The 19,298-nt window shown below is 41.9% G+C and overlaps 7 protein-coding genes and 2 non-coding genes across 11 annotated transcripts in view; 6 read left to right on the top strand and 3 right to left on the bottom strand.

Moving 5' to 3' along the window:
• LOC135350327 (chromatin modification-related protein MEAF6-like) overlaps window positions 1-19,298 on the top strand; it is a 62,724-nt gene that overhangs the window by 9,286 nt on the left and 34,140 nt on the right. The gene's annotated exons all lie outside the window — the stretch shown is intronic.
• Window positions 26-1,742, top strand: LOC135350325 (2Fe-2S ferredoxin-like). The gene is made up of 3 exons (XM_064549078.1): window positions 26-345; window positions 415-654; window positions 1,564-1,742. Exons 1-3 carry the CDS (start codon window positions 155-157, stop codon window positions 1,652-1,654), a joined length of 522 nt encoding a protein of 173 aa, XP_064405148.1. The 5' UTR covers window positions 26-154; the 3' UTR covers window positions 1,655-1,742.
• Window positions 1,749-6,918, bottom strand: LOC135350291 (DNA helicase MCM8-like). Its single transcript, XM_064549037.1, has 20 exons — window positions 6,771-6,918; window positions 6,319-6,411; window positions 6,175-6,257; window positions 5,929-6,078; window positions 5,604-5,745; window positions 5,125-5,267; window positions 4,904-4,989; window positions 4,662-4,813; window positions 4,483-4,607; window positions 4,355-4,413; window positions 4,173-4,266; window positions 4,015-4,083; window positions 3,816-3,966; window positions 3,619-3,683; window positions 3,431-3,561; window positions 3,077-3,236; window positions 2,751-2,948; window positions 2,196-2,450; window positions 2,052-2,141; window positions 1,749-1,983 (listed from the first exon to the last, which is right to left on the bottom strand). The coding sequence occupies exons 1-20, from the start codon at window positions 6,916-6,918 to the stop codon at window positions 1,867-1,869; spliced, it is 2,511 nt and encodes an 836-aa protein (XP_064405107.1). The 3' UTR covers window positions 1,749-1,866.
• On the bottom strand, window positions 5,022-5,093 carry Trnaq-cug (transfer RNA glutamine (anticodon CUG)). The gene has a single exon. It is a non-coding gene; the product is annotated as a tRNA-Gln (tRNA).
• On the top strand, window positions 7,234-13,376 carry LOC135350294 (CTP synthase 2-like). Of its 3 annotated transcripts, none has more exons than XM_064549041.1 (17): window positions 7,234-7,450; window positions 7,698-7,868; window positions 7,982-8,082; window positions 8,300-8,416; window positions 8,476-8,559; window positions 8,613-8,693; window positions 8,913-9,067; window positions 9,237-9,553; window positions 9,737-9,940; window positions 10,534-10,701; window positions 10,793-11,303; window positions 11,355-12,219; window positions 12,290-12,387; window positions 12,448-12,743; window positions 12,799-12,850; window positions 12,912-12,953; window positions 13,079-13,376. In XM_064549041.1, exons 1-11 carry the CDS (start codon window positions 7,234-7,236, stop codon window positions 11,062-11,064), a joined length of 1,887 nt encoding a protein of 628 aa, XP_064405111.1. In that variant the 3' UTR covers window positions 11,065-11,303; window positions 11,355-12,219; window positions 12,290-12,387; window positions 12,448-12,743; window positions 12,799-12,850; window positions 12,912-12,953; window positions 13,079-13,376. The 3 variants fall into 3 exon arrangements, with proteins under 3 accessions (XP_064405111.1, XP_064405110.1, XP_064405112.1); XM_064549040.1 differs by having other exon boundaries at window positions 7,285-7,450; window positions 12,897-12,953; XM_064549042.1 differs by lacking the exons at window positions 7,234-7,450; window positions 7,698-7,868; window positions 7,982-8,082; ... (5 more) ...; window positions 9,737-9,940; window positions 10,534-10,701 and having other exon boundaries at window positions 11,178-11,303; window positions 12,897-12,953.
• Window positions 9,594-9,662, top strand: LOC135350711 (small nucleolar RNA SNORD36). The gene has a single exon (XR_010399241.1). It is a non-coding gene; the product is annotated as a small nucleolar RNA SNORD36 (small nucleolar RNA).
• On the top strand, window positions 13,932-15,987 carry LOC135350305 (acetyl-CoA acetyltransferase, cytosolic-like). Its single transcript, XM_064549055.1, has 6 exons — window positions 13,932-14,334; window positions 14,401-14,582; window positions 14,738-14,999; window positions 15,122-15,399; window positions 15,489-15,599; window positions 15,701-15,987. Exons 1-6 carry the CDS (start codon window positions 14,142-14,144, stop codon window positions 15,869-15,871), a joined length of 1,197 nt encoding a protein of 398 aa, XP_064405125.1. The 5' UTR covers window positions 13,932-14,141; the 3' UTR covers window positions 15,872-15,987.
• LOC135350329 (eukaryotic translation initiation factor 1A-like) lies at window positions 15,900-17,595 on the bottom strand. Its single transcript, XM_064549082.1, has 5 exons — window positions 17,435-17,595; window positions 17,159-17,346; window positions 16,643-16,775; window positions 16,344-16,447; window positions 15,900-16,075 (listed from the first exon to the last, which is right to left on the bottom strand). The coding sequence occupies exons 1-5, from the start codon at window positions 17,448-17,450 to the stop codon at window positions 16,070-16,072; spliced, it is 447 nt and encodes a 148-aa protein (XP_064405152.1). The 5' UTR covers window positions 17,451-17,595; the 3' UTR covers window positions 15,900-16,069.
• LOC135350321 (uncharacterized) lies at window positions 17,592-19,284 on the top strand. The gene is made up of 4 exons (XM_064549074.1): window positions 17,592-17,704; window positions 17,910-18,206; window positions 18,262-18,403; window positions 18,992-19,284. Exons 2-4 carry the CDS (start codon window positions 17,911-17,913, stop codon window positions 19,202-19,204), a joined length of 651 nt encoding a protein of 216 aa, XP_064405144.1. The 5' UTR covers window positions 17,592-17,704; window position 17,910; the 3' UTR covers window positions 19,205-19,284.

Genomic DNA, 19,298 nt, shown 5'->3' with positions numbered 1-19,298 from the left:
CATAGGTCGATTGCATGGTGGGTATTATTATAAAATAATACAACAGTGCAAGTTTCATCATTGCATAGCGCATGCTAGCATAGATAGTAGATGCTAGGCCTAGCCTGCTTTATAAGTTAGAGAGTCACACTTAAGTCTAGATCTACCTCTAAGAATGACGAATATCCTCAGAAATTTTCTCAGCAGAAGTTCCCTGCTACTACCCAGTCTACAGCTGCCTACAATGAGAGCAATGTCAGTATTATCGAGCAGCAGTATGGTCAGGCCCTCTCATTGTATAGAGGAACGTTCAACTATTCTGCTTAGATCATTTAGTAGCAGTTTGCCCAGCCTATCCAAGAAAACGTAAGTAAAGTGGTATTAAATACACAGATATATTGCTCTATATATATCTCTCCTCCCATCTCTCTGTAGTGTACCGATCATCTTTACTGACAGAGACGGGGACGTACACACAGTCCAAGCTAAAATAGGAGACACCCTTCTGGAAGTAGCCAAAGAATTTGATATAGACGTGGAGGGTGCTTGTGAAGGCACCCTGTCCTGCTCCACTTGTCACCTCATCTTGGACCCTGAGTGGTTTGACAAAATCTTGGACCCACTGACGGAGGAAGAGCAAGACATGTTGGACCTTGCCTACCATCCTACCGACACGTATGCAAACAATCGTGTGTATTGAATACCGTATAGCGGGTAATTCGTTGTTGAGCAATATTCAGTCAGTGGCTGTTATGTGCACTGTAGGAAAGGTGATCAATGATCGCTTCATTCGTGGGTAAATATTTGTGCTCTCCTAAAAAATAACCCACTATACTACTTATTAGTTATACCACTGGTTTAACAGCTAAAATTATAATGGACCCCTCGCAACAGGGACCATGCAGACAACGCCTACACTCTTTCATGGCACCATTATTTTGGCCTCCATATTTCACCTCCTTATAAGTGCTTCTCCCAACGTGTCGTTTATTCAGCGTTTCCACTGTACAGTAGACTCTCGCTAATTGTCAGTTCTGGCTGCCTCAATATAAGTTTCCAATGTAATTGTATACGTTTAATGTGGCCAGATATGACGTTTTGGGTGTGGTTTGGCAGATAAAAGATTACACTTAAATAGAGAGCATAATAAATTATAATGATTCGTTATCCTATAATTATATCCTCGAGACAGAACTGCAAAATTAGTCGTAGATTCAAAGTAGTAGGATCACCTTTTAGCTGTGGCTGAAATGCAGCCACCTCGCTAGACTCCAGCTGTCCCAAGAGTGACCGGATTATTGTAGTTGCATCACTATCCTGCTGCAATATAGCTAGTGTCTAGTATGGCTTTAGGAAATCAACAGATGACATGAACATCCTCTTTTCATTACAGATAATCCCCCACCTTTAAGTTTCGACCTCTCGCTATAAATACATGTACAGTATAATAGTTAAACGTGACTGCACAAGTCGTGCATGCATGTTCAGCATTTATGTGGTAGATCTATAATTATAATTATATAGTACAGCACGGTGTTCATCTGAATCAGATCAGTAACATTTTGCTCGTATCTCTAATTCCAGGTCTAGGCTGGGCTGTCAGATTCTGGTGGGCAAAGACTTGGAAGGCCTCAAAGTGACTGTACCTAGTGCCACTAGGGATATCAGAAACTGATTTTATAGTGAATTATTATATTTTATTAGCAGTGTTTGTTTAGCACATTAAATTTTCTACCGCAAAATGAGACATCAGTTAATTTTTACTCTAACAAGAATTACCCTCAAACGTAATAGTCATTCTGTCAATTAAAATACATGTAGCAATAATGATGTGTGTATAATTATTGTGTAAAAATGATACATGTATGTTATGTGATTCAGTGATGCTCACAAACAGCTAGCAGTTTGTAGCTGGTATCGACCAGGACCTTTCTTCAGAAGGTAGTTTTGGTTGTTGAGAGAGCAGATCAAGTCATCAAATTCCTGACTACCCACACCAATCCTCTGTGCATAGTCATGACAGTTTGAACATAATTTATTATGCCATAAATTTTTAGTTTAGTAACACATACCTTTGCCACATCTCGGAGCTGCTGGGTTGTGAACAGTGAGCTAGCATTGATCTCAGCCTCATGAGTCAACTCATTTATATACTTTTTAGCCTGGAAAATTCATACAAATTATATACGTATCAGTTATGACAGAAGAATACTTACTTTCGCCCTGTGGCTCATTCCCGATCCATGCTGAGATCTTTGAAAGTCCACCATTCCAAACTGATCACTGAACGTATCAAACATACTGTACTTCATCACCTCCACCACATCCTTAGCGTCTTGTCCTGAGGCTGTCTCTCTGAGCTCTAGACGAGCCCTTGCTTCGGTCAGACGGATGAGTGACTCCAGTTGTCGTGTGGTGATGGGAGTGCTGTCACTGGTTTGTCTCGCCTGGCGCAATTCCAAGTAGAATTTCTAAAGCAAAAGATTGATGATGCACCCCTAAACATCAGCTAGGAAATGTAATATGAGGACATGCATTGCATGTGTGTGAAAACTATGAGAACACCATTTTACACCAAGCTTGTAATTTGGTTTGGAATTCAATCTAGATTAGTGTGAACACACAGTACGTGACACCTTATCTGTTATCAACTTGTTATCCAGCGCATGCAGGACAATAGCAAAGGGATTTGTGAAAACACTGATTATGTCACTAGCTATACCTATAAACTGCAATTATCTTGACTGTGATGGGTAACATACTATTCATACCTGCAGGACATCAGCTGCCTCTTCGCTTAAGATGGGGTGGACGTACTTTCTGGCATAGCCAATGTATTTTCTGAGCAGCTGAGGGGGTACAGGGTCAAAGTCCTCTGTTGATTTAAGTTTGAGTCGCTCCAGCAGTAAAGTATCATCCTCCCCCATCAGCAGCAGGGAGCTCTCATTGATGCTACTCTCAATCCCACCCTGCAGGAGAATGTTTAACATGGGTCCAACGTAATTGAATGCACAATGAAGAGACATACATTCAGTTAGCATTCGTTTTTTTTATTTATTTTGAGTTACAAATAAATCATGGTTGCTATATTACTCACGCCACTGGTCTTCCTAGCCGTAGTTTGTAAGATTGGTGATCCCTGACCTCTCGAGTGCATAGCCATAACATGCTCCGAGAGTCTTGTGTCATGGTCTTGGTCTGGTCTGTCCAGCAGGATGAATACGAGGTCAAATCGCGAGAGAAGGGCACCGTTCATCCTGGGTTAAAAAATAATTATTGCGACTGATGAGTAAGACATGTATAATAATTATCACGAGTTCTAAGTCAATTGCACAATTAAATGAGAATGTTCAGCGTCAATACGAAACTTTGCAAACTGTCTATATAACGCTATACAATGAATACTACAGAGAATCTACATTCATAAGGGATATGAATCACATACACTTACTTCAGGTTCTCTGAGACTGTCTTTGCTTTGTTGTAGTGACCTCCAACTGGGTTAGCAGCTGCAAAAATGGACGTACGAGCAGGAAGGCTGCACACAATGCCCGCCTTCGCAATACTGATGCTCTGCTGCTCCTAAAGTGCACTCAACATTCAACCACAGATACAGCACTGGACTAGGTAAACACTCACCATGGCTTCCAGAAGAGCTTGATGCTGACTGCCCATCTTGTCAAACTCATCAATACAACAGCATCCTAAATGAATTTAAGAAAAAGCCTTAATTATGTGAGTGCAATATCCAAGGTACTGCTATAAGGAAGACTACATGTATTATGTACTGATTCTACATTAATCTACACTTCAACTATAAATGTACGGAACCCAACCTTGATCGGCTAGTACAAGTGCCCCGGCCTCCAAAGTATAGTTGCCTGATCCCCCATCTCTGTTGAGGGTCACTGTTAACCCGGAGGAGGTGGTAGTGTTACCACACACATACACCCCACGTGGAGCTACATTTGCAGCTGCCTGCAGCATCTGGATAGGACATGCAGTACACACTCATTTGCATATAATGAGCCTAACCTGACTCTTGCCCAGACCAGGATCTCCTACCACTAGGATGTGGGGATCACCACGAATCGGTAGATTGTTCTAGATTAATGCGTTAGATACAATATAGACGCAGAGCACAGCATAGAAAGCATTATAATTATATGCACCAGCATTATAATTATATGCACCAGCAAATCTGTGTACTTCTGAGCTCCTCCAAAGAGCCCCAGGACTAGTCCTGCTTTAACCAGCTCATGACCGTAGATAGTGGGACAAAGAGATCTGGGTAGTGCAAGAGGACATAATTATGAGATGTATGGTACATGTATATATTAGGTCACAGCAGTACTATTACTAATGAACGACCTACCCGACAATCAGCTTGAAAATACTCTTTTCTGAGTGAATCTCTTGAATTGCATAGTAATCCTGAAATGAGAACAATGATCTTCTTTCTCTTAGCATGAGGTAAATTTTTCAAATGCCTCAAACCGTCACCTTTGTTGAAAACTCCATGTGTAATCCATGGGAGGCATCTCCTCCAGTCTTGTTGTTAGTGACCGATACAGCATTGAGGTAAAGTAGGAACATACATTTGTCCTTGGTGGACTTTGTTCTACCAGCTACAGGGAATAATAAGCTAATTTTCACATCTTTTTTATTTTATTGAGTTTCACCTTCTTCAGACCCAGTTGCCTTGACAATAGCTGTGATGGTGACCATATCTCCAGGCACACAAGAGTCAACCAGGTCAGCAGTCAGCTCACACTCTACAGTGCGTGGGATTCTACCAGCCTCTCGACGATCATCACTGGCTAGTTCCTGCACTCTGCAGGAAGGCAAGTATATAACATGCACTTTTATAATTATTTACGAGATTTGGAATTCTAATGATCTGATGGACGTGTATTACACCAACCTGATTGTTTGCCAGTCTATAGTCTGGGTTAGAGGTGAGCTCCTCAATGGGGTAAACATCTTGCCACGGCACTCCTTGTCCAAACACTGGAGCAAAAATTAACAACAGTATGTATAAAAGGTTCTGCCGAGATTTGAACTCGGATCTTGAGATTCAGAGTCTCAGGTGCTAACCGTTACACCACAGGACCACTACATACTCAATCACCATCACACATTAACCTTCGCTGGCTGTTTGTATTTGCCGTCAGGGAGGTGTACAGTGATAGTAGATTGACAGAGGGAGCACCTGAAGGCCATGGTGGTGACCAGCGGCTGAATGTTACTCACTCTCACAACAGTACCTTGCACTGTCACACACTTTCCTGCAATGCAAGTGTTATTTATCACGATCTTTACCTACAGGTATTTTGCTGGTGAATTACCTTTGAGAATGAGCCAAATCAGCAGAAATTGACCGTTTACGATTTAACTAATAAGGATCGTGTAAGTTTGCGATTTTATTTTTGCAAATTGATCAACGCAAAGTTTGCATAATTTTGTTTGATGCTCGTTAGTAATACGGTACATACACATTATAATTATAGCAAGAGAAAAAGCTCTAAACATCCATACACAAATTGACAATAGCAGCGATATCATTTTGCTTAAAAATGTAAGAACCGCATACTTTACTTTGTTATAATCTATTTGGCTCTCACCGTATTGAGAAGCTTTTAGATGCTTCAGTGGGAGAACAGGTTCAAAGTTGAAAAGTCTAATGTAGAACCGTGGCCGATCAAACGAAGCCTCCTCACTATCAATGTTCTTGTCTGATTCACCACTGAGAGATCTTGACAACAACTGGAGTAACATAGAGATGTATTAATGCTACGATGTACAATCAATTAGTATTAGTATCTGACAAGGTTGTATAGAAGTGGATTGGATTGATCGTCCCCTACATACAACTGTACACGTAAATGGCATTGCATGCATGCATACTACATTCGCAGGTATTGCTCTACAATACAAAAGTGTTCTTACAGTATGAAGAGCCAGAGCAACTGAGTTTAATGTCCTTTCAGGATGGTTGATGATATCTTCAGCAATGTTACTCCTTAAGCGTTGCACAGTAGCATCAGAGAGTAGTGTGGAGTAGTCTAGTGGAAGGGAGCCTGTCGCCTCTATTTCATCCTGTGATGATGCAGACTTAACCACTATAGTGTATCACCTGATCAAAATCCACTAGATAGAAATAGACTAGACTACTAATGGTCAATTTCAACTCACTATGTTATACTCAACTAAATGTGACTCAAAATATCCCACGAATGTTTTAATGACAAACACTGCTGGGGAGCTCTCAGAGTAATCTGTGGGACCAAACAGAAATTGTATTAAGATACTCTCAAGTATGTGCACAAGCATGCTAACCCTCATATGGTAGGTATGTGTTCCATCTTGGGTATGGGCAGCTGACTAAGCTGGTTTGTACCAGTCGAGGCTGATAACTTGAAGTACCAAGAGCTATAATGAAACAAAAGTTAAGGATCTGAAACACTAGCCTCGAGACCAGGCCGTTTGTTGTCCGACAGAACGCCTGGTCAAGTTCCAATGTAGAACTTGTTTAGCTGAGTCAGTGAGTGGTTAGGCGTAGTTGTGAACATGATTGAGGTAATCCCAAACACAACAATACTATAGCTAGCTGCACGTTACTGTAAGCATCATAATGATATTCACGGGCAAGTATGGTTGCGGGCAATTATTGGTCCAAGAAATTCCTGGACCAATTAGACGAGTTCTACATTGGAATTGACCAGACGTTCTTTCAGACAACGAACGGCCTGGTCTCGAGGCTACTGAAACACTTTACATGTATCTCTCACCACCATTCGAGGTCTCGCGGTTGCCATGGTAACCAGTTCCTCTCCTCCAACCTCTGTAACTGCCACGGGATCCCCTGAATCCACCTCTCCAACCACTCCCTCTAGCTCTCCCCCTACCACTTGAAGGACCAGTACCACCCTGACTCATCTTTTCCCGAACTGTCTTGGGCAATCAGGGGAGCACATTACAATGCGCATGCGTAGTTTGCTCCAATTGTCAGCAGGTGTGAATAAATTCTTCTTACCCACGTGGCATTCCATTAATTATAAAAACGGCGCGAAGGCCAGGATAATCGATAGAGCTAGAGCGCATAGAGCCATATTGTGTGATCATTGTATTCCTACCTTCTCCTATCTGTAAGTTACCTGGTTTCTTGTATTAAAGCTTCCTAAGTCTATTAAATTATCTCCAATATCCACAAATTGTGTCACCTGGATTGTATTTTTATATGTAGATGACACAATGACCTCCAACACTAGTGCGTCTCCAGTTTGTGGAGACTCCAAAAAAGACATGAAGTACCTGCTGGTCAGTGGAGGTGTTATCAGTGGCGTGGGCAAAGGTGTCATCACCAGCAGCATTGGGACTCTCCTCAAGTCAGTGGGCCTCAAAGTGACAGCCATCAAGATTGATCCCTATCTCAACATCGATGCTGGGACTTTCTCTCCTTATGAGCATGGTCAGTTGAATGTGTTTTAGTTCCTATATGTGAGAAGCTTCCACTGTAGTAGGACCACAAAATCGTCTTTATTAAAAAACCTGTCTCTTCTTCCTTATGGACTGATAGTTATTATAATAAATCATGGTTTACCCTGCATCGTTGCAAAAACAAAACAGACCCCGTTATTTTTTTGTTGGAGTAGGCTAGCTGTGTTTTTCTTCTTATGATACGATGCAGACTAGTGCTTATTATTGTCTTCTCTCAGGAGAAGTGTTTGTGCTAGATGATGGTGGTGAGGTCGATCTTGACCTGGGAAACTACGAACGATTTCTGGATGTGACCCTCCATCGGGACAACAATATAACCACTGGGAAAATCTACCAACATGTCATCCAGAAAGAGAGAAAAGGAGACTACCTGGGAAAAACTGTGCAGGGTGAGTAGTCAATGGTGGATTATTGGTGGTTTTTAATCTACGACTATTATTAATTACCATGTAATCGGCAGAGTAAAAGTTTTCATTTGTGGTGTTTGATTTAATATTTGCAGTGGTACCACACGTAACAGATGCGATTCAGGAATGGGTACAGAGAGTTGCGCGGATACCTGTGGGAAAAAATGACGAAACGCCTGACATCTGTGTAATAGAGGTAAGGTGTTGGTTAGCTGTTCTTTCTTGAGAATTGCTCTGGTGCAGCTATAATCTTGCGGGTAAATGCACGTGTAGTTTAAATCTATACGTAATGTTCAGCTTATTAGTTAATCCCTGCTATGTTAGAGCTAGTTACATACATCAGGAGTTCATCAATCGGGATACCAGTGAAATATTGTATTATGTAAAAAGGTTTCTATCATTATTCCCCTTAGCTTGGCGGTACCATAGGAGACATTGAGGGCATGCCTTTTGTAGAGGCTTTCAGACAGTTCCAGTTCAGAGTAGGGCATCAGAACTTTACTAACATTCATGTCAGTCTGGTTCCACAGGTGAGCACAAGTTTATTGTGGCTGCTTGAACTAGATGTTTATCGTCTTTTTGTTTACAGCCTAGTTCAACTGGAGAACAGAAAACCAAACCTACTCAAAACAGTGTGCGTCAGTTGCGTGGACTCGGGTTAAGTCCTGATGTGGTGAGTGAAATTAAGGAATGCACAACATGTTCAGTAATTTGTATTTGCTATAGATTGTGTGTCGAAGCAAGAACCCTGTCTCAGATTCTGTGAAAGAAAAAGTTTCTAACTTTTGCCATGTTCCTCCTGATCAGGTCAGTGTGTGTAGCACGCCAAAATAGTCTCCATACAACACCACCAGCAGGGAGCTAAGCTGAAACATTACCATAATTAGACTGCTCTTTTCTCTCTATGTATCAATCGTCTATGTACATATGTACATAATTATAATGACAACACTCCTCTTTTATGTCATGTAAAACTGGTATAACGTATAACCAGTGAATATATTCACAAGTACTTCTGATATGCAGGTTCTTGGAGTGCAAGACTGTTCCTCTATCTATCGAGTTCCCCTGCTCCTAGAGCAGCAAGGTATCCTTCAGTTCCTCGTCAAGAGACTGGCCATCTCTCCTCCTTCACCGCAACCAAAAATCACTCTACACCAGTGGAAAAACCTTGCAGACAGGTAACAAGAGTGATAGTTATGTCTCGTGTATAATTACAGTAAATCTGATTGGCTTAGTGGTTGTGTATATAAATGCTTGCCGTGAGGTGTAGCAATCGCTACATTTTCAGCATCCTGTTTGAACATAATTATGTACATCCTACATGATTATTATTATTCCCTCTGACAGATATGACTCGCACTCAAAGGAAGTCCGTATTGTGCTGGTGGGCAAGTACACTAAACTCGAGGATGCCTACACGTCTGTCATTAAAGCCCTCAAACACGCATCTCTCCTCTGTAGACATCGATTGGTCCTGGCATGTGTGGAAGCAGACGATCTTGAAGGAGACTCGCTTCAAAAGAATCCGCCCAAGTACTTTGAGGCCTGGAAGTTGTTGTCAGAGGCTCAGGGCTTAATCGTGCCAGGTGGTTTTGGCACACGTGGTACAGAGGGCATGGTGGTAGCTGCTAAATTTGCCAGGGAAAGAAAATTACCGTTTCTTGGTGAGTGTAGATTATGGTTTTATCTATACATTTTCACTGCTTGCAATGATGTGTCTGAATTTCTTCAACTGAATGTAACCGTGAGGATCAACTTTTTTGCCTGAGCAAGCATTCCATTTATTGTCAGTGCAACGTTGGAAAAACATGTACCATGTTGATCAATGTAGCTCTTGTCTCATGCAGGTGTGTGTCTGGGAATGCAGATTGCAGTGATAGAGTTTGCTCGTAATGTTTTGGGCCTGAAAGATGCCAACTCCACTGAGTTTGATCCATCCACCACAAACCCTGTTGTCATAGAGATGCCAGAGCACAACCCTGGTCAGATGGGGGCCACTATGAGGCTGGGCAAGCGAAAAACACTATTCAAGACCAATGACTCTTTACTCAGTAAGTTATCTCTTATGTAATGCTGTCTTCATCGAGCCATGCATGTACCGTATAACTGGAACATTTGGTGGGTGTTTTGATTTGGCCGTTGGCGGATTTTACCAAATTTAACCGTCAAATTAAAGTTTTCCGGTGGACACAACGTCATTGCCAGCATTGCGTCATTGCCTGAGACACCAAATTATAAACCTCCAACTACGTTCAAATGGCTCATCTGTCTAATGTAATAGCGCGAAATTTTCGAGGCATTTATATTTCGTGGAATGGCCTCTAAAAGCATTTCGATGCACAATGTTCGCGGAATGACTGCTTACCTGAAGCCACACCTTTAAATCTGTGCCTGTTATAGTTGATAATTCTAATTAAAGAACAATTTTCGTGGACTTAATTTTTGTGTAGGATTGCTAACCCACGAAATCTGCGAAAATTTCACGCTATAATATTATGGTACCTGCCAATGTTATAACTATGGTGTAATGTACACAATTTTCCTTTCACTCCTATGCAGATATATAGGTCTGCCTTCATTAATGCTCTGTAGTCTCATAGCTATAATTATGTACATTGTAATTAAATTCCACTGCACCCCACAGAGAAACTCTACCAGTTCGGTAGCACTTCAGATTACAAATTTGTGGAGGAACGACATAGGCATCGCTACGAAATAAACCCCAATATGATCACAGAGATCGAGAAAAAAGGGATGATATTTGTGGGCCACAGTACTGACAATAAAAGAATGGAAATCATGGAGCTGAAAGGTATGTTAATAGTCATTCAAAACCTCACATGTACTGCACTGCAACAAAAACTGAGAGGATAATGACATTATTGCTTACTTCTCTACTGCAGATCATCCGTATTATGTTGGAGTCCAGTACCATCCTGAGTACTTAACTCGCCCTATTACTCCCTCTGCTCCCTACCTGGGACTGATCCTTGCCTCGAGTGGAAAACTTTCACGCTTCCTGACACGAGGCTGTCAGCTTTCTCCTCATACTAGCTATGACTACAATCCTGATGATGAACTTGATGATGAGGTGACACAGGCGTTCAGTAGATTTGGAAATTTGGGGCTTAAGGAATCTGAAGCAGATTCTGTGTTCATTGAGAAAACGGACTAAAGCACACAGTAACACGATTGACCCCTATGACCATAGCCTGTATTTTTTGATTGTAATTATTTATAATACTTATGTTTCACCATTAAATTTTTTATTCGTTCAATGTGGGAAAAATACGTATTAACATGTGAATGCTGATTAGGCAAATTTACCGGGAACATCAAATTTGAAAGAGTGTTATCAGTAGGTGCAAACCAACAGCTGAAAAAGTAGTCATGAGCACTAGTCCACTATCGAGGGTGAGTTGTTTCTAGTTCCTTGTCAATTTTATAGCTGTAAATCTCTTTCAGTCGTACCAAGCTGACTGTTTTACTCCTAAGAGAGGTCTGCGCAGGTCTCCTTCGTCCTCTACTCGTACTCGAACTCAGCACTGCACAGAAAACAACGACATCGAAAATGATCCACTACACACACTATCCGGCAACGAAACTGTGACATGCACTCCTTCAGATTCAACCTCGTTTCAATCTTACCAAGCTGATTGTTTTACTCCTATGTGCAGGTCTTCGTTCGCTGCTCAGCACTGCACAGAAAACAATGACATCGAAAATGATCCATTACACACACTATCCAGCAGCAGAACTGTGACATGCACTCCTTTAAAGTCAGCCTCCTTTCAGTCCTACCAAGCTGACTGTTTTACTCCTAAGAGAGGTCTGCGCAGGTCTCCTACGTCCGTTGCTCAGCACTGCACAGAAAAAACAAACACCGAAAATGATCCATTACACACATTATCCGGCAACGAAACTGTGATATGCACTCCTTTAAAGTCAGATTCTGTAACATCATTCCACGTAGGAGGTGTTTTGCGTGAGGTTCAGGATGTATGCTTCACTCCAAAGCGATCCCTTCAGCGGTCACCCCCAGCAACCTCTGAGCAGAAGAGCTCTACCAATGCATGTGACAGAGATGTCAATATGGGTCCTCCTCCAACTAATTGGGAGATACCGCGCACTCCGATCGAGACCCAGGCATTGTTGTCCACATCTGTTCAGTTCCAGCAATTTCAGGTCCAGCCTTGTCTGAATATAAATATGAGCACACCCAGGCGAATAAAGACACCAACACACCCTTTGTCACGATTCACTAGGGCCGAATCGCCACGTAGGGAGGTTACGGCAGCTATAACATCAACAGCTTCACCTCTTGTCACAGGTGTATATATTGTGTATATAAATTTCAGTCACGTTTTATCCCGTATATACAATCACTGTTTTTGTTACAGCCACCTTGTCGCCAGGCGTTTCTAAGCTACCTGGGCTCCGGTGTACAGACAATGATTTGGCCTACTTAGAACACTTGAAGCAACTCACAGAGCTCAGAGTAAGACTTAAATATATCTATGCTGGTACATAATTCTAAACTCAATCTGCTCATCGTCAGGCAAAAGCTGGTGAGCTCAACAAAGCCCCAAATAATGTTTCAAAAGAGAAAGAGGTACAAGAGCATGAGTCCAAGAATATCCACAGCGATGTTGACCGCTTGAGGGGCGAAGTCCAGTCTTCTGTCCATGGGTTGGTTAGTGAAGAAAAAGGGGACACGGAAAAGGAGAAGTTGCAGTTAGAAGTTGAGCAGTTGAAGAAACTGAACCAATGCACTGCAGCTAAGCTGGTGAAAACAGAGAAGGAGAGGAAAGGAAAAATAGTAGAAGTGAACAAAACTGGAGCAAAGGAAATCGAGTGAGATGCCTAATAATGTATATGGTGGAAGGCTACAATAAATCCATGATTACAGGACTCTTGAGCTGAGACAGACAACACTAGAATCAAAGTTAACGACGACTCAAGTAAGACACCTGCCATGATTTTTGTTCATTATGTTTTTTATAACAGCTGTCGAACATGCAGACTAAACGGCAAGAGATATCAGCTGAGTATCAAAATGCTCAAGTGAGTAGAATATACAGTTGATGTGCATTAGTGTAATCCTTGTCGCAAAACACACTACGGAAATGTTTTATATTACCAGGAGCAATTTGTATCTTTCTTCAAGCTATCATTAAAAAAAATTACAGGATGAACTGAAGTTGCTGCAGGTGGAGTTGGAAAAGATGAGTGTGAGTGAGAGGGGAGGAGACTCCACGGAGCAGTTTGAACAGAGCTTGAGGAGTTTAGTTAGACGCTCTATGTCAAACGACACAACATTCTCAAGGAAATGAAGATAAATTATTGATAACTGTACGATCCCTGAATAAATTTCTTTAGCTATAGCAATTTTTGTTTTTAACAGAAATATAATCACATTGATATAATTATATTTTTACGGTGTGCCTAGACTTAGGCTAAGTGCTGGCTTCGATACATCCACTCATACTTATTATAAAATTAATGAAATAGCTACACTGACAGTTACAATGATGTTCAGAAATGTTCTCTTGGCTTTACACCTTTCTTTATATCTCTGCGTCTTGTGTCCCATTTGATAAGAGCAAGGAGTGCCAACGGGACCAGTCCAGCCCACAGAATACCATAGGCTGATGTTTTGGGAGTCAGTTTGAAGTGCTTGTTCGTAGTCTCACGCATGCTCCCCCATCTCTCAATGGCTTGAGAACGCTGGAAAGAAATTGTAGACTTGTGATAATCCTTTAATGTCTACCAAAATGATATAGCTACCCTAACCTCATTCACAGGTTGAAAAGGGGCATTAGTGTAGAGTGCAACAATTACGAAACGAGCAATACAATTCTGACATTTATAAATAGGGCTAGATTACTTTAGTAGGTCAACTAAAATTTACATCAATTCTTCCCCATTGTTCTGGTGGCTTTGCTGGACGTTTAACTAGCTTAGGATACTGGTTGGCTGCCATCAATCTCCCAACTTCAGGTTCAGCTAAGTACTTAAGTGGGCTCTAATTAGACCTATGACTATGTCTTATTTAGAGCCCACTTAGTGAACCCTCCCGGTTCGATCATTCTGCATGGTGTGATCAAACTGTTGCAGGCCATGTGTGCATCTTTCAGCTCCCATCTCATCTGATGATTCCAGTGAAGAAAATTCATATCACCTACCTGTAAAGCCCATTTTTCAAACTTCATTGCAAGGGCTGTAAAGTGATACTAGATCTAGATTCTAGTTATGTCTTTCTCACATGATCAAGAAGTCTACATTTTGAGTGCAGTCAGGACACCCATAGGCACCCTCAATGGTGGTCTGTCTTCCCTACCAGCTCACTCTTTAGGTGCCATTACCATTAGAGAGGGGCTGAAGAGGGCCAGCATAAAGCCAGAGGATGTGTCCGAAGTGTGCATGGGCCAAGTTCTCACTGCAGGTATGTATGTGTGTGTGGTTTTACTAGTAAGCTATAGACCTAACCATCTTTGCAAAAATCTCTCAGGCTGTGGTCAAAATCCTGCTCGTCAAGCGTCAATGGAAGCTGGAGTGCCCAAAGAAGTGCCTTCAACAAGCATCAACATGTTGTGTGGGTCGGGACTCAAAGCAGTTGCAATGGGATTCCAGGCCATTCGGAGCAGGGATGCTAAGTTGGTGGTAGCAGGAGGACAGGAGAGCATGAGTCAGGTTAGAGGTTATTAATAATTGTGGTGAGGTGGTAGTAGACATTTGAATCAATGATGTTTTCAACTCTCAAATGAGATGAGAATTTATTGTCTGATCGACGTTAAATTTACTGCCCACCCTTGATCATAATTATTCCTTTGTCTTTTTTGCTGCAGTCAGCTCACTGTCTTCACATGAGAAATGGAGTCAAATTTGGGGACGCTTCTCTTGTGGACACAATGATCAAAGACGGTCTCACTGACGCCTTCAATGGTTACCATATGGGGATCACTGCTGAGAATGTGGCTAAGCAATTCAATATCTCCAGGGAAGACCAAGACCAATTTGCTGCGGTGTCGCAACAAAGAACTGAAAAGTCGCAAAAGGATAACCTGTTTGCTCAAGAGATCGTTCCAGTGACTATACAGTCAAGAAAAGGTAACCCCCATATAATGTGATGTATATACTAACCATTATGTGCCTATTCACAACACATCTTTATTATGCATGCTTTGAGCAAATTTTGTTGTGAATTTATAATTGTACGTCACTATGTCCAGCTACAACTACTCTGGAAAAAGACGAGTTTCCTCGTCATGGCACCACTACAGAAACCTTGGCCAAGTTGCGACCAGCATTTATCAAAGATGGCTCGGGTACAGTAACAGCTGGCAATGCCTCAGGGATCAATGATGGTGCAGCAGTTGTTGTGCTGGGTAACAAGGAGTGTGTGGAGTGTGGATGTAGCAAGCCTCTGGCAAAAGTTGTGTCCTGGGCCCAGGCTGGAGTGGACCCCTCTATCATGGGAATGGGGCCAGTACCAGCTGTGCGAGGAGCCGTAAGTTCTTATTTAATTGTTCACTCATGTACACTTGTATAACAATGTGCATGCATGGAGAGTCTGACTTTATAATTATTCCCCTTTAGTTAAGCAAAGCCGGCTGGTGTGTGGGTGATGTGGATTTGTTCGAGCTGAATGAAGCATTTTCGGCTCAGTCCTTGGCAGTTGTGAAAGAACTTGGTCTGGATACCAATAAAGTAATACTTGTTTTGCATACCATCGTAGTATAATTTTTCTGTGAGATGTTTACCCATGTATTATGATTGTACATTACAACAGTTCTACACCTGTATCGCAGGTGAATGTATGTGGTGGTGCACTAGCTCTGGGACACCCTATTGGAGCATCTGGCTGTCGTATTCTGGTTACTCTAATCTACGCTCTGATGCGATCAGGTGGAAAGAAAGGTGTGGCAGCGCTGTGTGTAGGCGGAGGAATGGGGATTGCTGTTTGTGTGGAGCTCATTTGAACACTGTGCGATCTCTAATACCAATACCTAATTTTTATATAAACTTTTTTAGCAGGTTTTTCAACACTACAAACAGTAAAATTAAATTTTCAAACATACATTGTACAACAGTTAAAGCTTGATTGAGAAGAGTTTATGAAGGCAATGAATGCTGTGCATGATGAGTGCTGCTGCTTAGTGCCTGCATGGCCCTCCACTTCATATCTACAGAGGAAGAGACACCTTAAACTTGACACACATTTTCTATTCCGTGATTCAAAAAACACCTTCACACATTTTCTATTCTGTGCTTCAAGAAACACCTACACACACATTTTCTATTTGTGCTTCAAGAGATACAGTTATCCTTTCTGTACATAGCGCCCACAGTAACATGTATACTATTCAATTATTAGGTCACTTCCACTTTTAATTAGCAAAACAAATATAAGTAAGTAAATACGGGAGGCAACTAATTACTGTAACAACTCACTGCATCAATGGCGTCATCCTCATCGTCATAATCATCCACCATGTCATCAAACACCACATCAGCCTCATCATCAGGCTCAAATGCTCCAGGGTCTGCCAGCTTAGCTGGTGGTGGGATAAAGAGTTAATAGTTAGTATTGCGAGTTTCCTATCAAAGGAATGCAAATTATTGTGGAAGCTAGTTCACCACTTCCTTCAAACTTGTCCTGATTCACGATTCCCACTAATTATTAGCAAATGTCCTCTACCAGATAAGTACGATCCTACCAGAAGTAGACTAACAACTGCCACCCAGCTCACCAGTTTCTGGTAGCTCTCCATATGCTTTGAGGTTCCTGGCTTCATCAGGATTGTATCGGAGGATAACGTCAGCCTTTGCATCTTGGTAGTCTCTCAGCCCTATCAGGACAATGTCTCCCTGGTTAATCCACACCTGTAGAGGAGTATAACATTAAAAGTTTGTTTCTTCACTTTTTACACCACTACAGTACTGATGTGTGCAACAGGGACACAAACACGTTTCACAACGAAAATTATTCCCACAATGTTTGACTCTAAGTTTACTCTCCCCAACAAATTCCCCAATAGTTACCCTAAAGAAAATTAATGGTGCTACCTGTTCACCTTGTTAGTCGAAATAGATACTTTTGTTACCAAAAAAATGTCAGGGGGCCGGGCCCAAAATTCCATTTAATGTGGGTTGGGCCATTATTATTTCAGTAGTTGGTTCGAATTAGGGCTTATATATTGTTGGGATCAACATTTCCGTGACAAGAACACAACATAATGAACGAATCTCAACTACTTTTCCTTCACCTTCTTCCGCAATTTTCCTCTGATGTGACACAGTCTCTGAGTACCATCGAAGCAGTGTGCTTCTAGTCTACCATTCCCCAACATTTTGATGACCTGAGCGTACTCCTGCCCATCCTCCTTGAAAATCAGCTCTCTCTTCTCCTTTTCATTCTCATTCTTGCCTCTACGGCGATTCTTACCTCCCTTTCCTGGGATCGGAGTAAGGGAAGTTACAGCACATTAGATCCATGGTGTACACAAGAAAGTGCTCAACTAAAGTACTAATCCTAAGCTTACCCTTGTTTTTTGGCATAATTATTGGTTTCTCTCTTGCGATTGGTAACTGTTACTTCACTGCAGTTGCTTGGTGGTGATCCGGTTGGGAAAAACCTGACGGCAGCATGAGTCAGCTAGTTGAAAAGGTCGCAGCGTTGCCTCGTGTTGTTTCGCAATAATTGCGCAAATATGATGACGTCAATCTGCATGTGACACAACTCAAGAGCTAGAGAAAATTCAAGCTAGAGTATATAAAATATAGACGTTCATACTTGACTCACAGAAACTTATGTAAGTCACCTACATCTAGCTATGCAGCATTATTATAAGTATGGTAAGCATAGGATATACCTAGACTGGAAACCACTCCCCTTCTCTCGGGAGAAAGAAAGCCCAGAGCTAAGGGAGTGGTTTTCAGTCTAGGATCATAGATACTATAAATTATAGTATCTATGCTAGGATATACCTACTGCTCCATAACCTTAACCACAAACAGTATGGCTCTGGTTCAAGGTGAGGACACTGAGAGTGATGAAGAGATCAACACTGACCAGATTCATGCTCTGACACTCACTCCTGATGGCTCCCTCACCACCGTTCAACCAGACACCGCTCGTGGGAAAGGAGCTGGTATTGTTGCTGGGGAGGAGTCAGAAACTGATGATGAGGATGAACCTGATGGGTCAACAGAGCCCCCAGATGTCCACCTGGTTTTACCCAGTGAAACGGCCAGTGCTAGTCCTGGGCACTCGCAGAAATCCTCAGTGGACTCCAATAATCCGGCCCCTCAATCGTACGTAGCTTTATTGTAATGCCAGTTTTCTTAGAATCTATACATACCTTTGTAGGTTGCTTCACAAAAAGTTGCGAGAAACGAACGTCGATCTGAGACGGAGGATTATGAACAGAATACTACGGCTATATCGCACCATCTGCTACAACCTTACCACTGTCAACGACAATCTGAGCAAAGTCCAAGCAACAGCAGAGGTATGGTGGTCATCATGTGCTTGTGTGGAAAGTAACGTAGAATTGGCATTGGCACTTTTTCCCTAGGCAGCAGTTGTGGTTGAGTAAGGAGGAGGGTGGGGGCAGTGGATGAATAAATACAGTAGACTCTCGCTCTCTGAAGTACGGCCACCTCGATATACCGGCCATTTGGTTTGACACGGATTGCTAGCTAGATGTTCACTGCATAAAACTTGTCCTGAAATGCGGCCACTCGCTCTTCGGTATACTGGCCAGTACTGGCTGCCCTAAACTAGGTTTTTAATATGACGTTTATTACGACCGGACATGACGTTTTGGTTGGCAGATAACAAAATAGAGAAAGCAAAATGAGTCATTATCCTCGAGACAGAACCGCAAAATTTTATCAATAGATTCGAGGTAGGGATCGCTTTTTAAGCCGCGGCTATTTTCTGAAATGCGGCCATCTCGCTGTTCCGGCCAAGTAGCGCTGCACTATCCCAAGGTTAACGAGAGTCTACTGTAGTTAGAAGTATTGATTGTGGATTTTCACATTTTCATGTCAAAACTGTAATTTATATGCATTGTATGTTCACGATAAAAATGCAGAAAGTGAACTCACAACTAAAGCAAAGTGACAAAGATCTGGGGCAGCTGAACATTATTCTTTCTAGTGTAAATGCCGACACCAAATTATTTGCACCAAATATCTGCATTGATGTACCTCCCCCCTCCCTGAGTAGGAGACAGCTGTTTAAGCGGTCACCCGATCGACCTCGTACATCGCCTACAGCTGTGACAAACTTATCTCATGACAATTAGATTATTGTTTGCATTTATGTGACATGTGTGTGTGTTTATGACACGTTATAATTGCGGAATTAATGTGTTCACTATTGAAACATCGTACACTAGT

This window comes from Halichondria panicea, chromosome 16, assembly GCF_963675165.1.
Source record: "Halichondria panicea chromosome 16, odHalPani1.1, whole genome shotgun sequence".
NCBI lineage: Eukaryota > Metazoa > Porifera > Demospongiae > Suberitida > Halichondriidae > Halichondria > Halichondria panicea.
This window is presented reverse-complemented; position numbering and strand designations above follow the sequence as displayed.

Excerpts from the sequence above, each read along its gene's own strand:
- LOC135350325 (XM_064549078.1), top strand. The coding sequence starts at position 155 with ATGACGAATATCCTCAGAAATTTTCTCAGCAGAAGTTCCCTGCTACTA. Across the intron at positions 346-414 it reads CCCAGCCTATCCAAGAAAAC|TGTACCGATCATCTTTACTG; the intron begins GTAAGTAAAGTG and ends ATCTCTCTGTAG. Across the intron at positions 655-1,563 it reads GCCTACCATCCTACCGACAC|GTCTAGGCTGGGCTGTCAGA; the intron begins GTATGCAAACAA and ends CTCTAATTCCAG.
- LOC135350291 (XM_064549037.1), bottom strand. The coding sequence starts at position 6,918 with ATGAGTCAGGGTGGTACTGGTCCTTCAAGTGGTAGGGGGAGAGCTAGA. Across the intron at positions 4,267-4,354 it reads ATTTTCAAGCTGATTGTCGG|ATCTCTTTGTCCCACTATCT; the intron begins GTAGGTCGTTCA and ends TGCACTACCCAG. Across the intron at positions 3,237-3,430 it reads ACAGTCTCAGAGAACCTGAA|GATGAACGGTGCCCTTCTCT; the intron begins GTAAGTGTATGT and ends TTTTTAACCCAG.
- LOC135350294 (XM_064549041.1), top strand. The coding sequence starts at position 7,234 with ATGACCTCCAACACTAGTGCGTCTCCAGTTTGTGGAGACTCCAAAAAA. Across the intron at positions 9,554-9,736 it reads AAGAAAATTACCGTTTCTTG|GTGTGTGTCTGGGAATGCAG; the intron begins GTGAGTGTAGAT and ends TGTCTCATGCAG. Across the intron at positions 9,941-10,533 it reads GACCAATGACTCTTTACTCA|AGAAACTCTACCAGTTCGGT; the intron begins GTAAGTTATCTC and ends TGCACCCCACAG.
- LOC135350305 (XM_064549055.1), top strand. The coding sequence starts at position 14,142 with ATGTCTTTCTCACATGATCAAGAAGTCTACATTTTGAGTGCAGTCAGG. Across the intron at positions 14,335-14,400 it reads GGGCCAAGTTCTCACTGCAG|GCTGTGGTCAAAATCCTGCT; the intron begins GTATGTATGTGT and ends AAAATCTCTCAG. Across the intron at positions 15,600-15,700 it reads TTGGTCTGGATACCAATAAA|GTGAATGTATGTGGTGGTGC; the intron begins GTAATACTTGTT and ends CCTGTATCGCAG.
- LOC135350329 (XM_064549082.1), bottom strand. Across the intron at positions 16,776-17,158 it reads GAGGAAAATTGCGGAAGAAG|GTGTGGATTAACCAGGGAGA; the intron begins GTGAAGGAAAAG and ends ACTCCTCTACAG. Across the intron at positions 16,448-16,642 it reads TGGAGAGCTACCAGAAACTG|CTAAGCTGGCAGACCCTGGA; the intron begins GTGAGCTGGGTG and ends TCCCACCACCAG.
- LOC135350321 (XM_064549074.1), top strand. The coding sequence starts at position 17,911 with ATGGCTCTGGTTCAAGGTGAGGACACTGAGAGTGATGAAGAGATCAAC. Across the intron at positions 18,207-18,261 it reads AATAATCCGGCCCCTCAATC|GTTGCTTCACAAAAAGTTGC; the intron begins GTACGTAGCTTT and ends ATACCTTTGTAG. Across the intron at positions 18,404-18,991 it reads AAGTCCAAGCAACAGCAGAG|AAAGTGAACTCACAACTAAA; the intron begins GTATGGTGGTCA and ends ATAAAAATGCAG.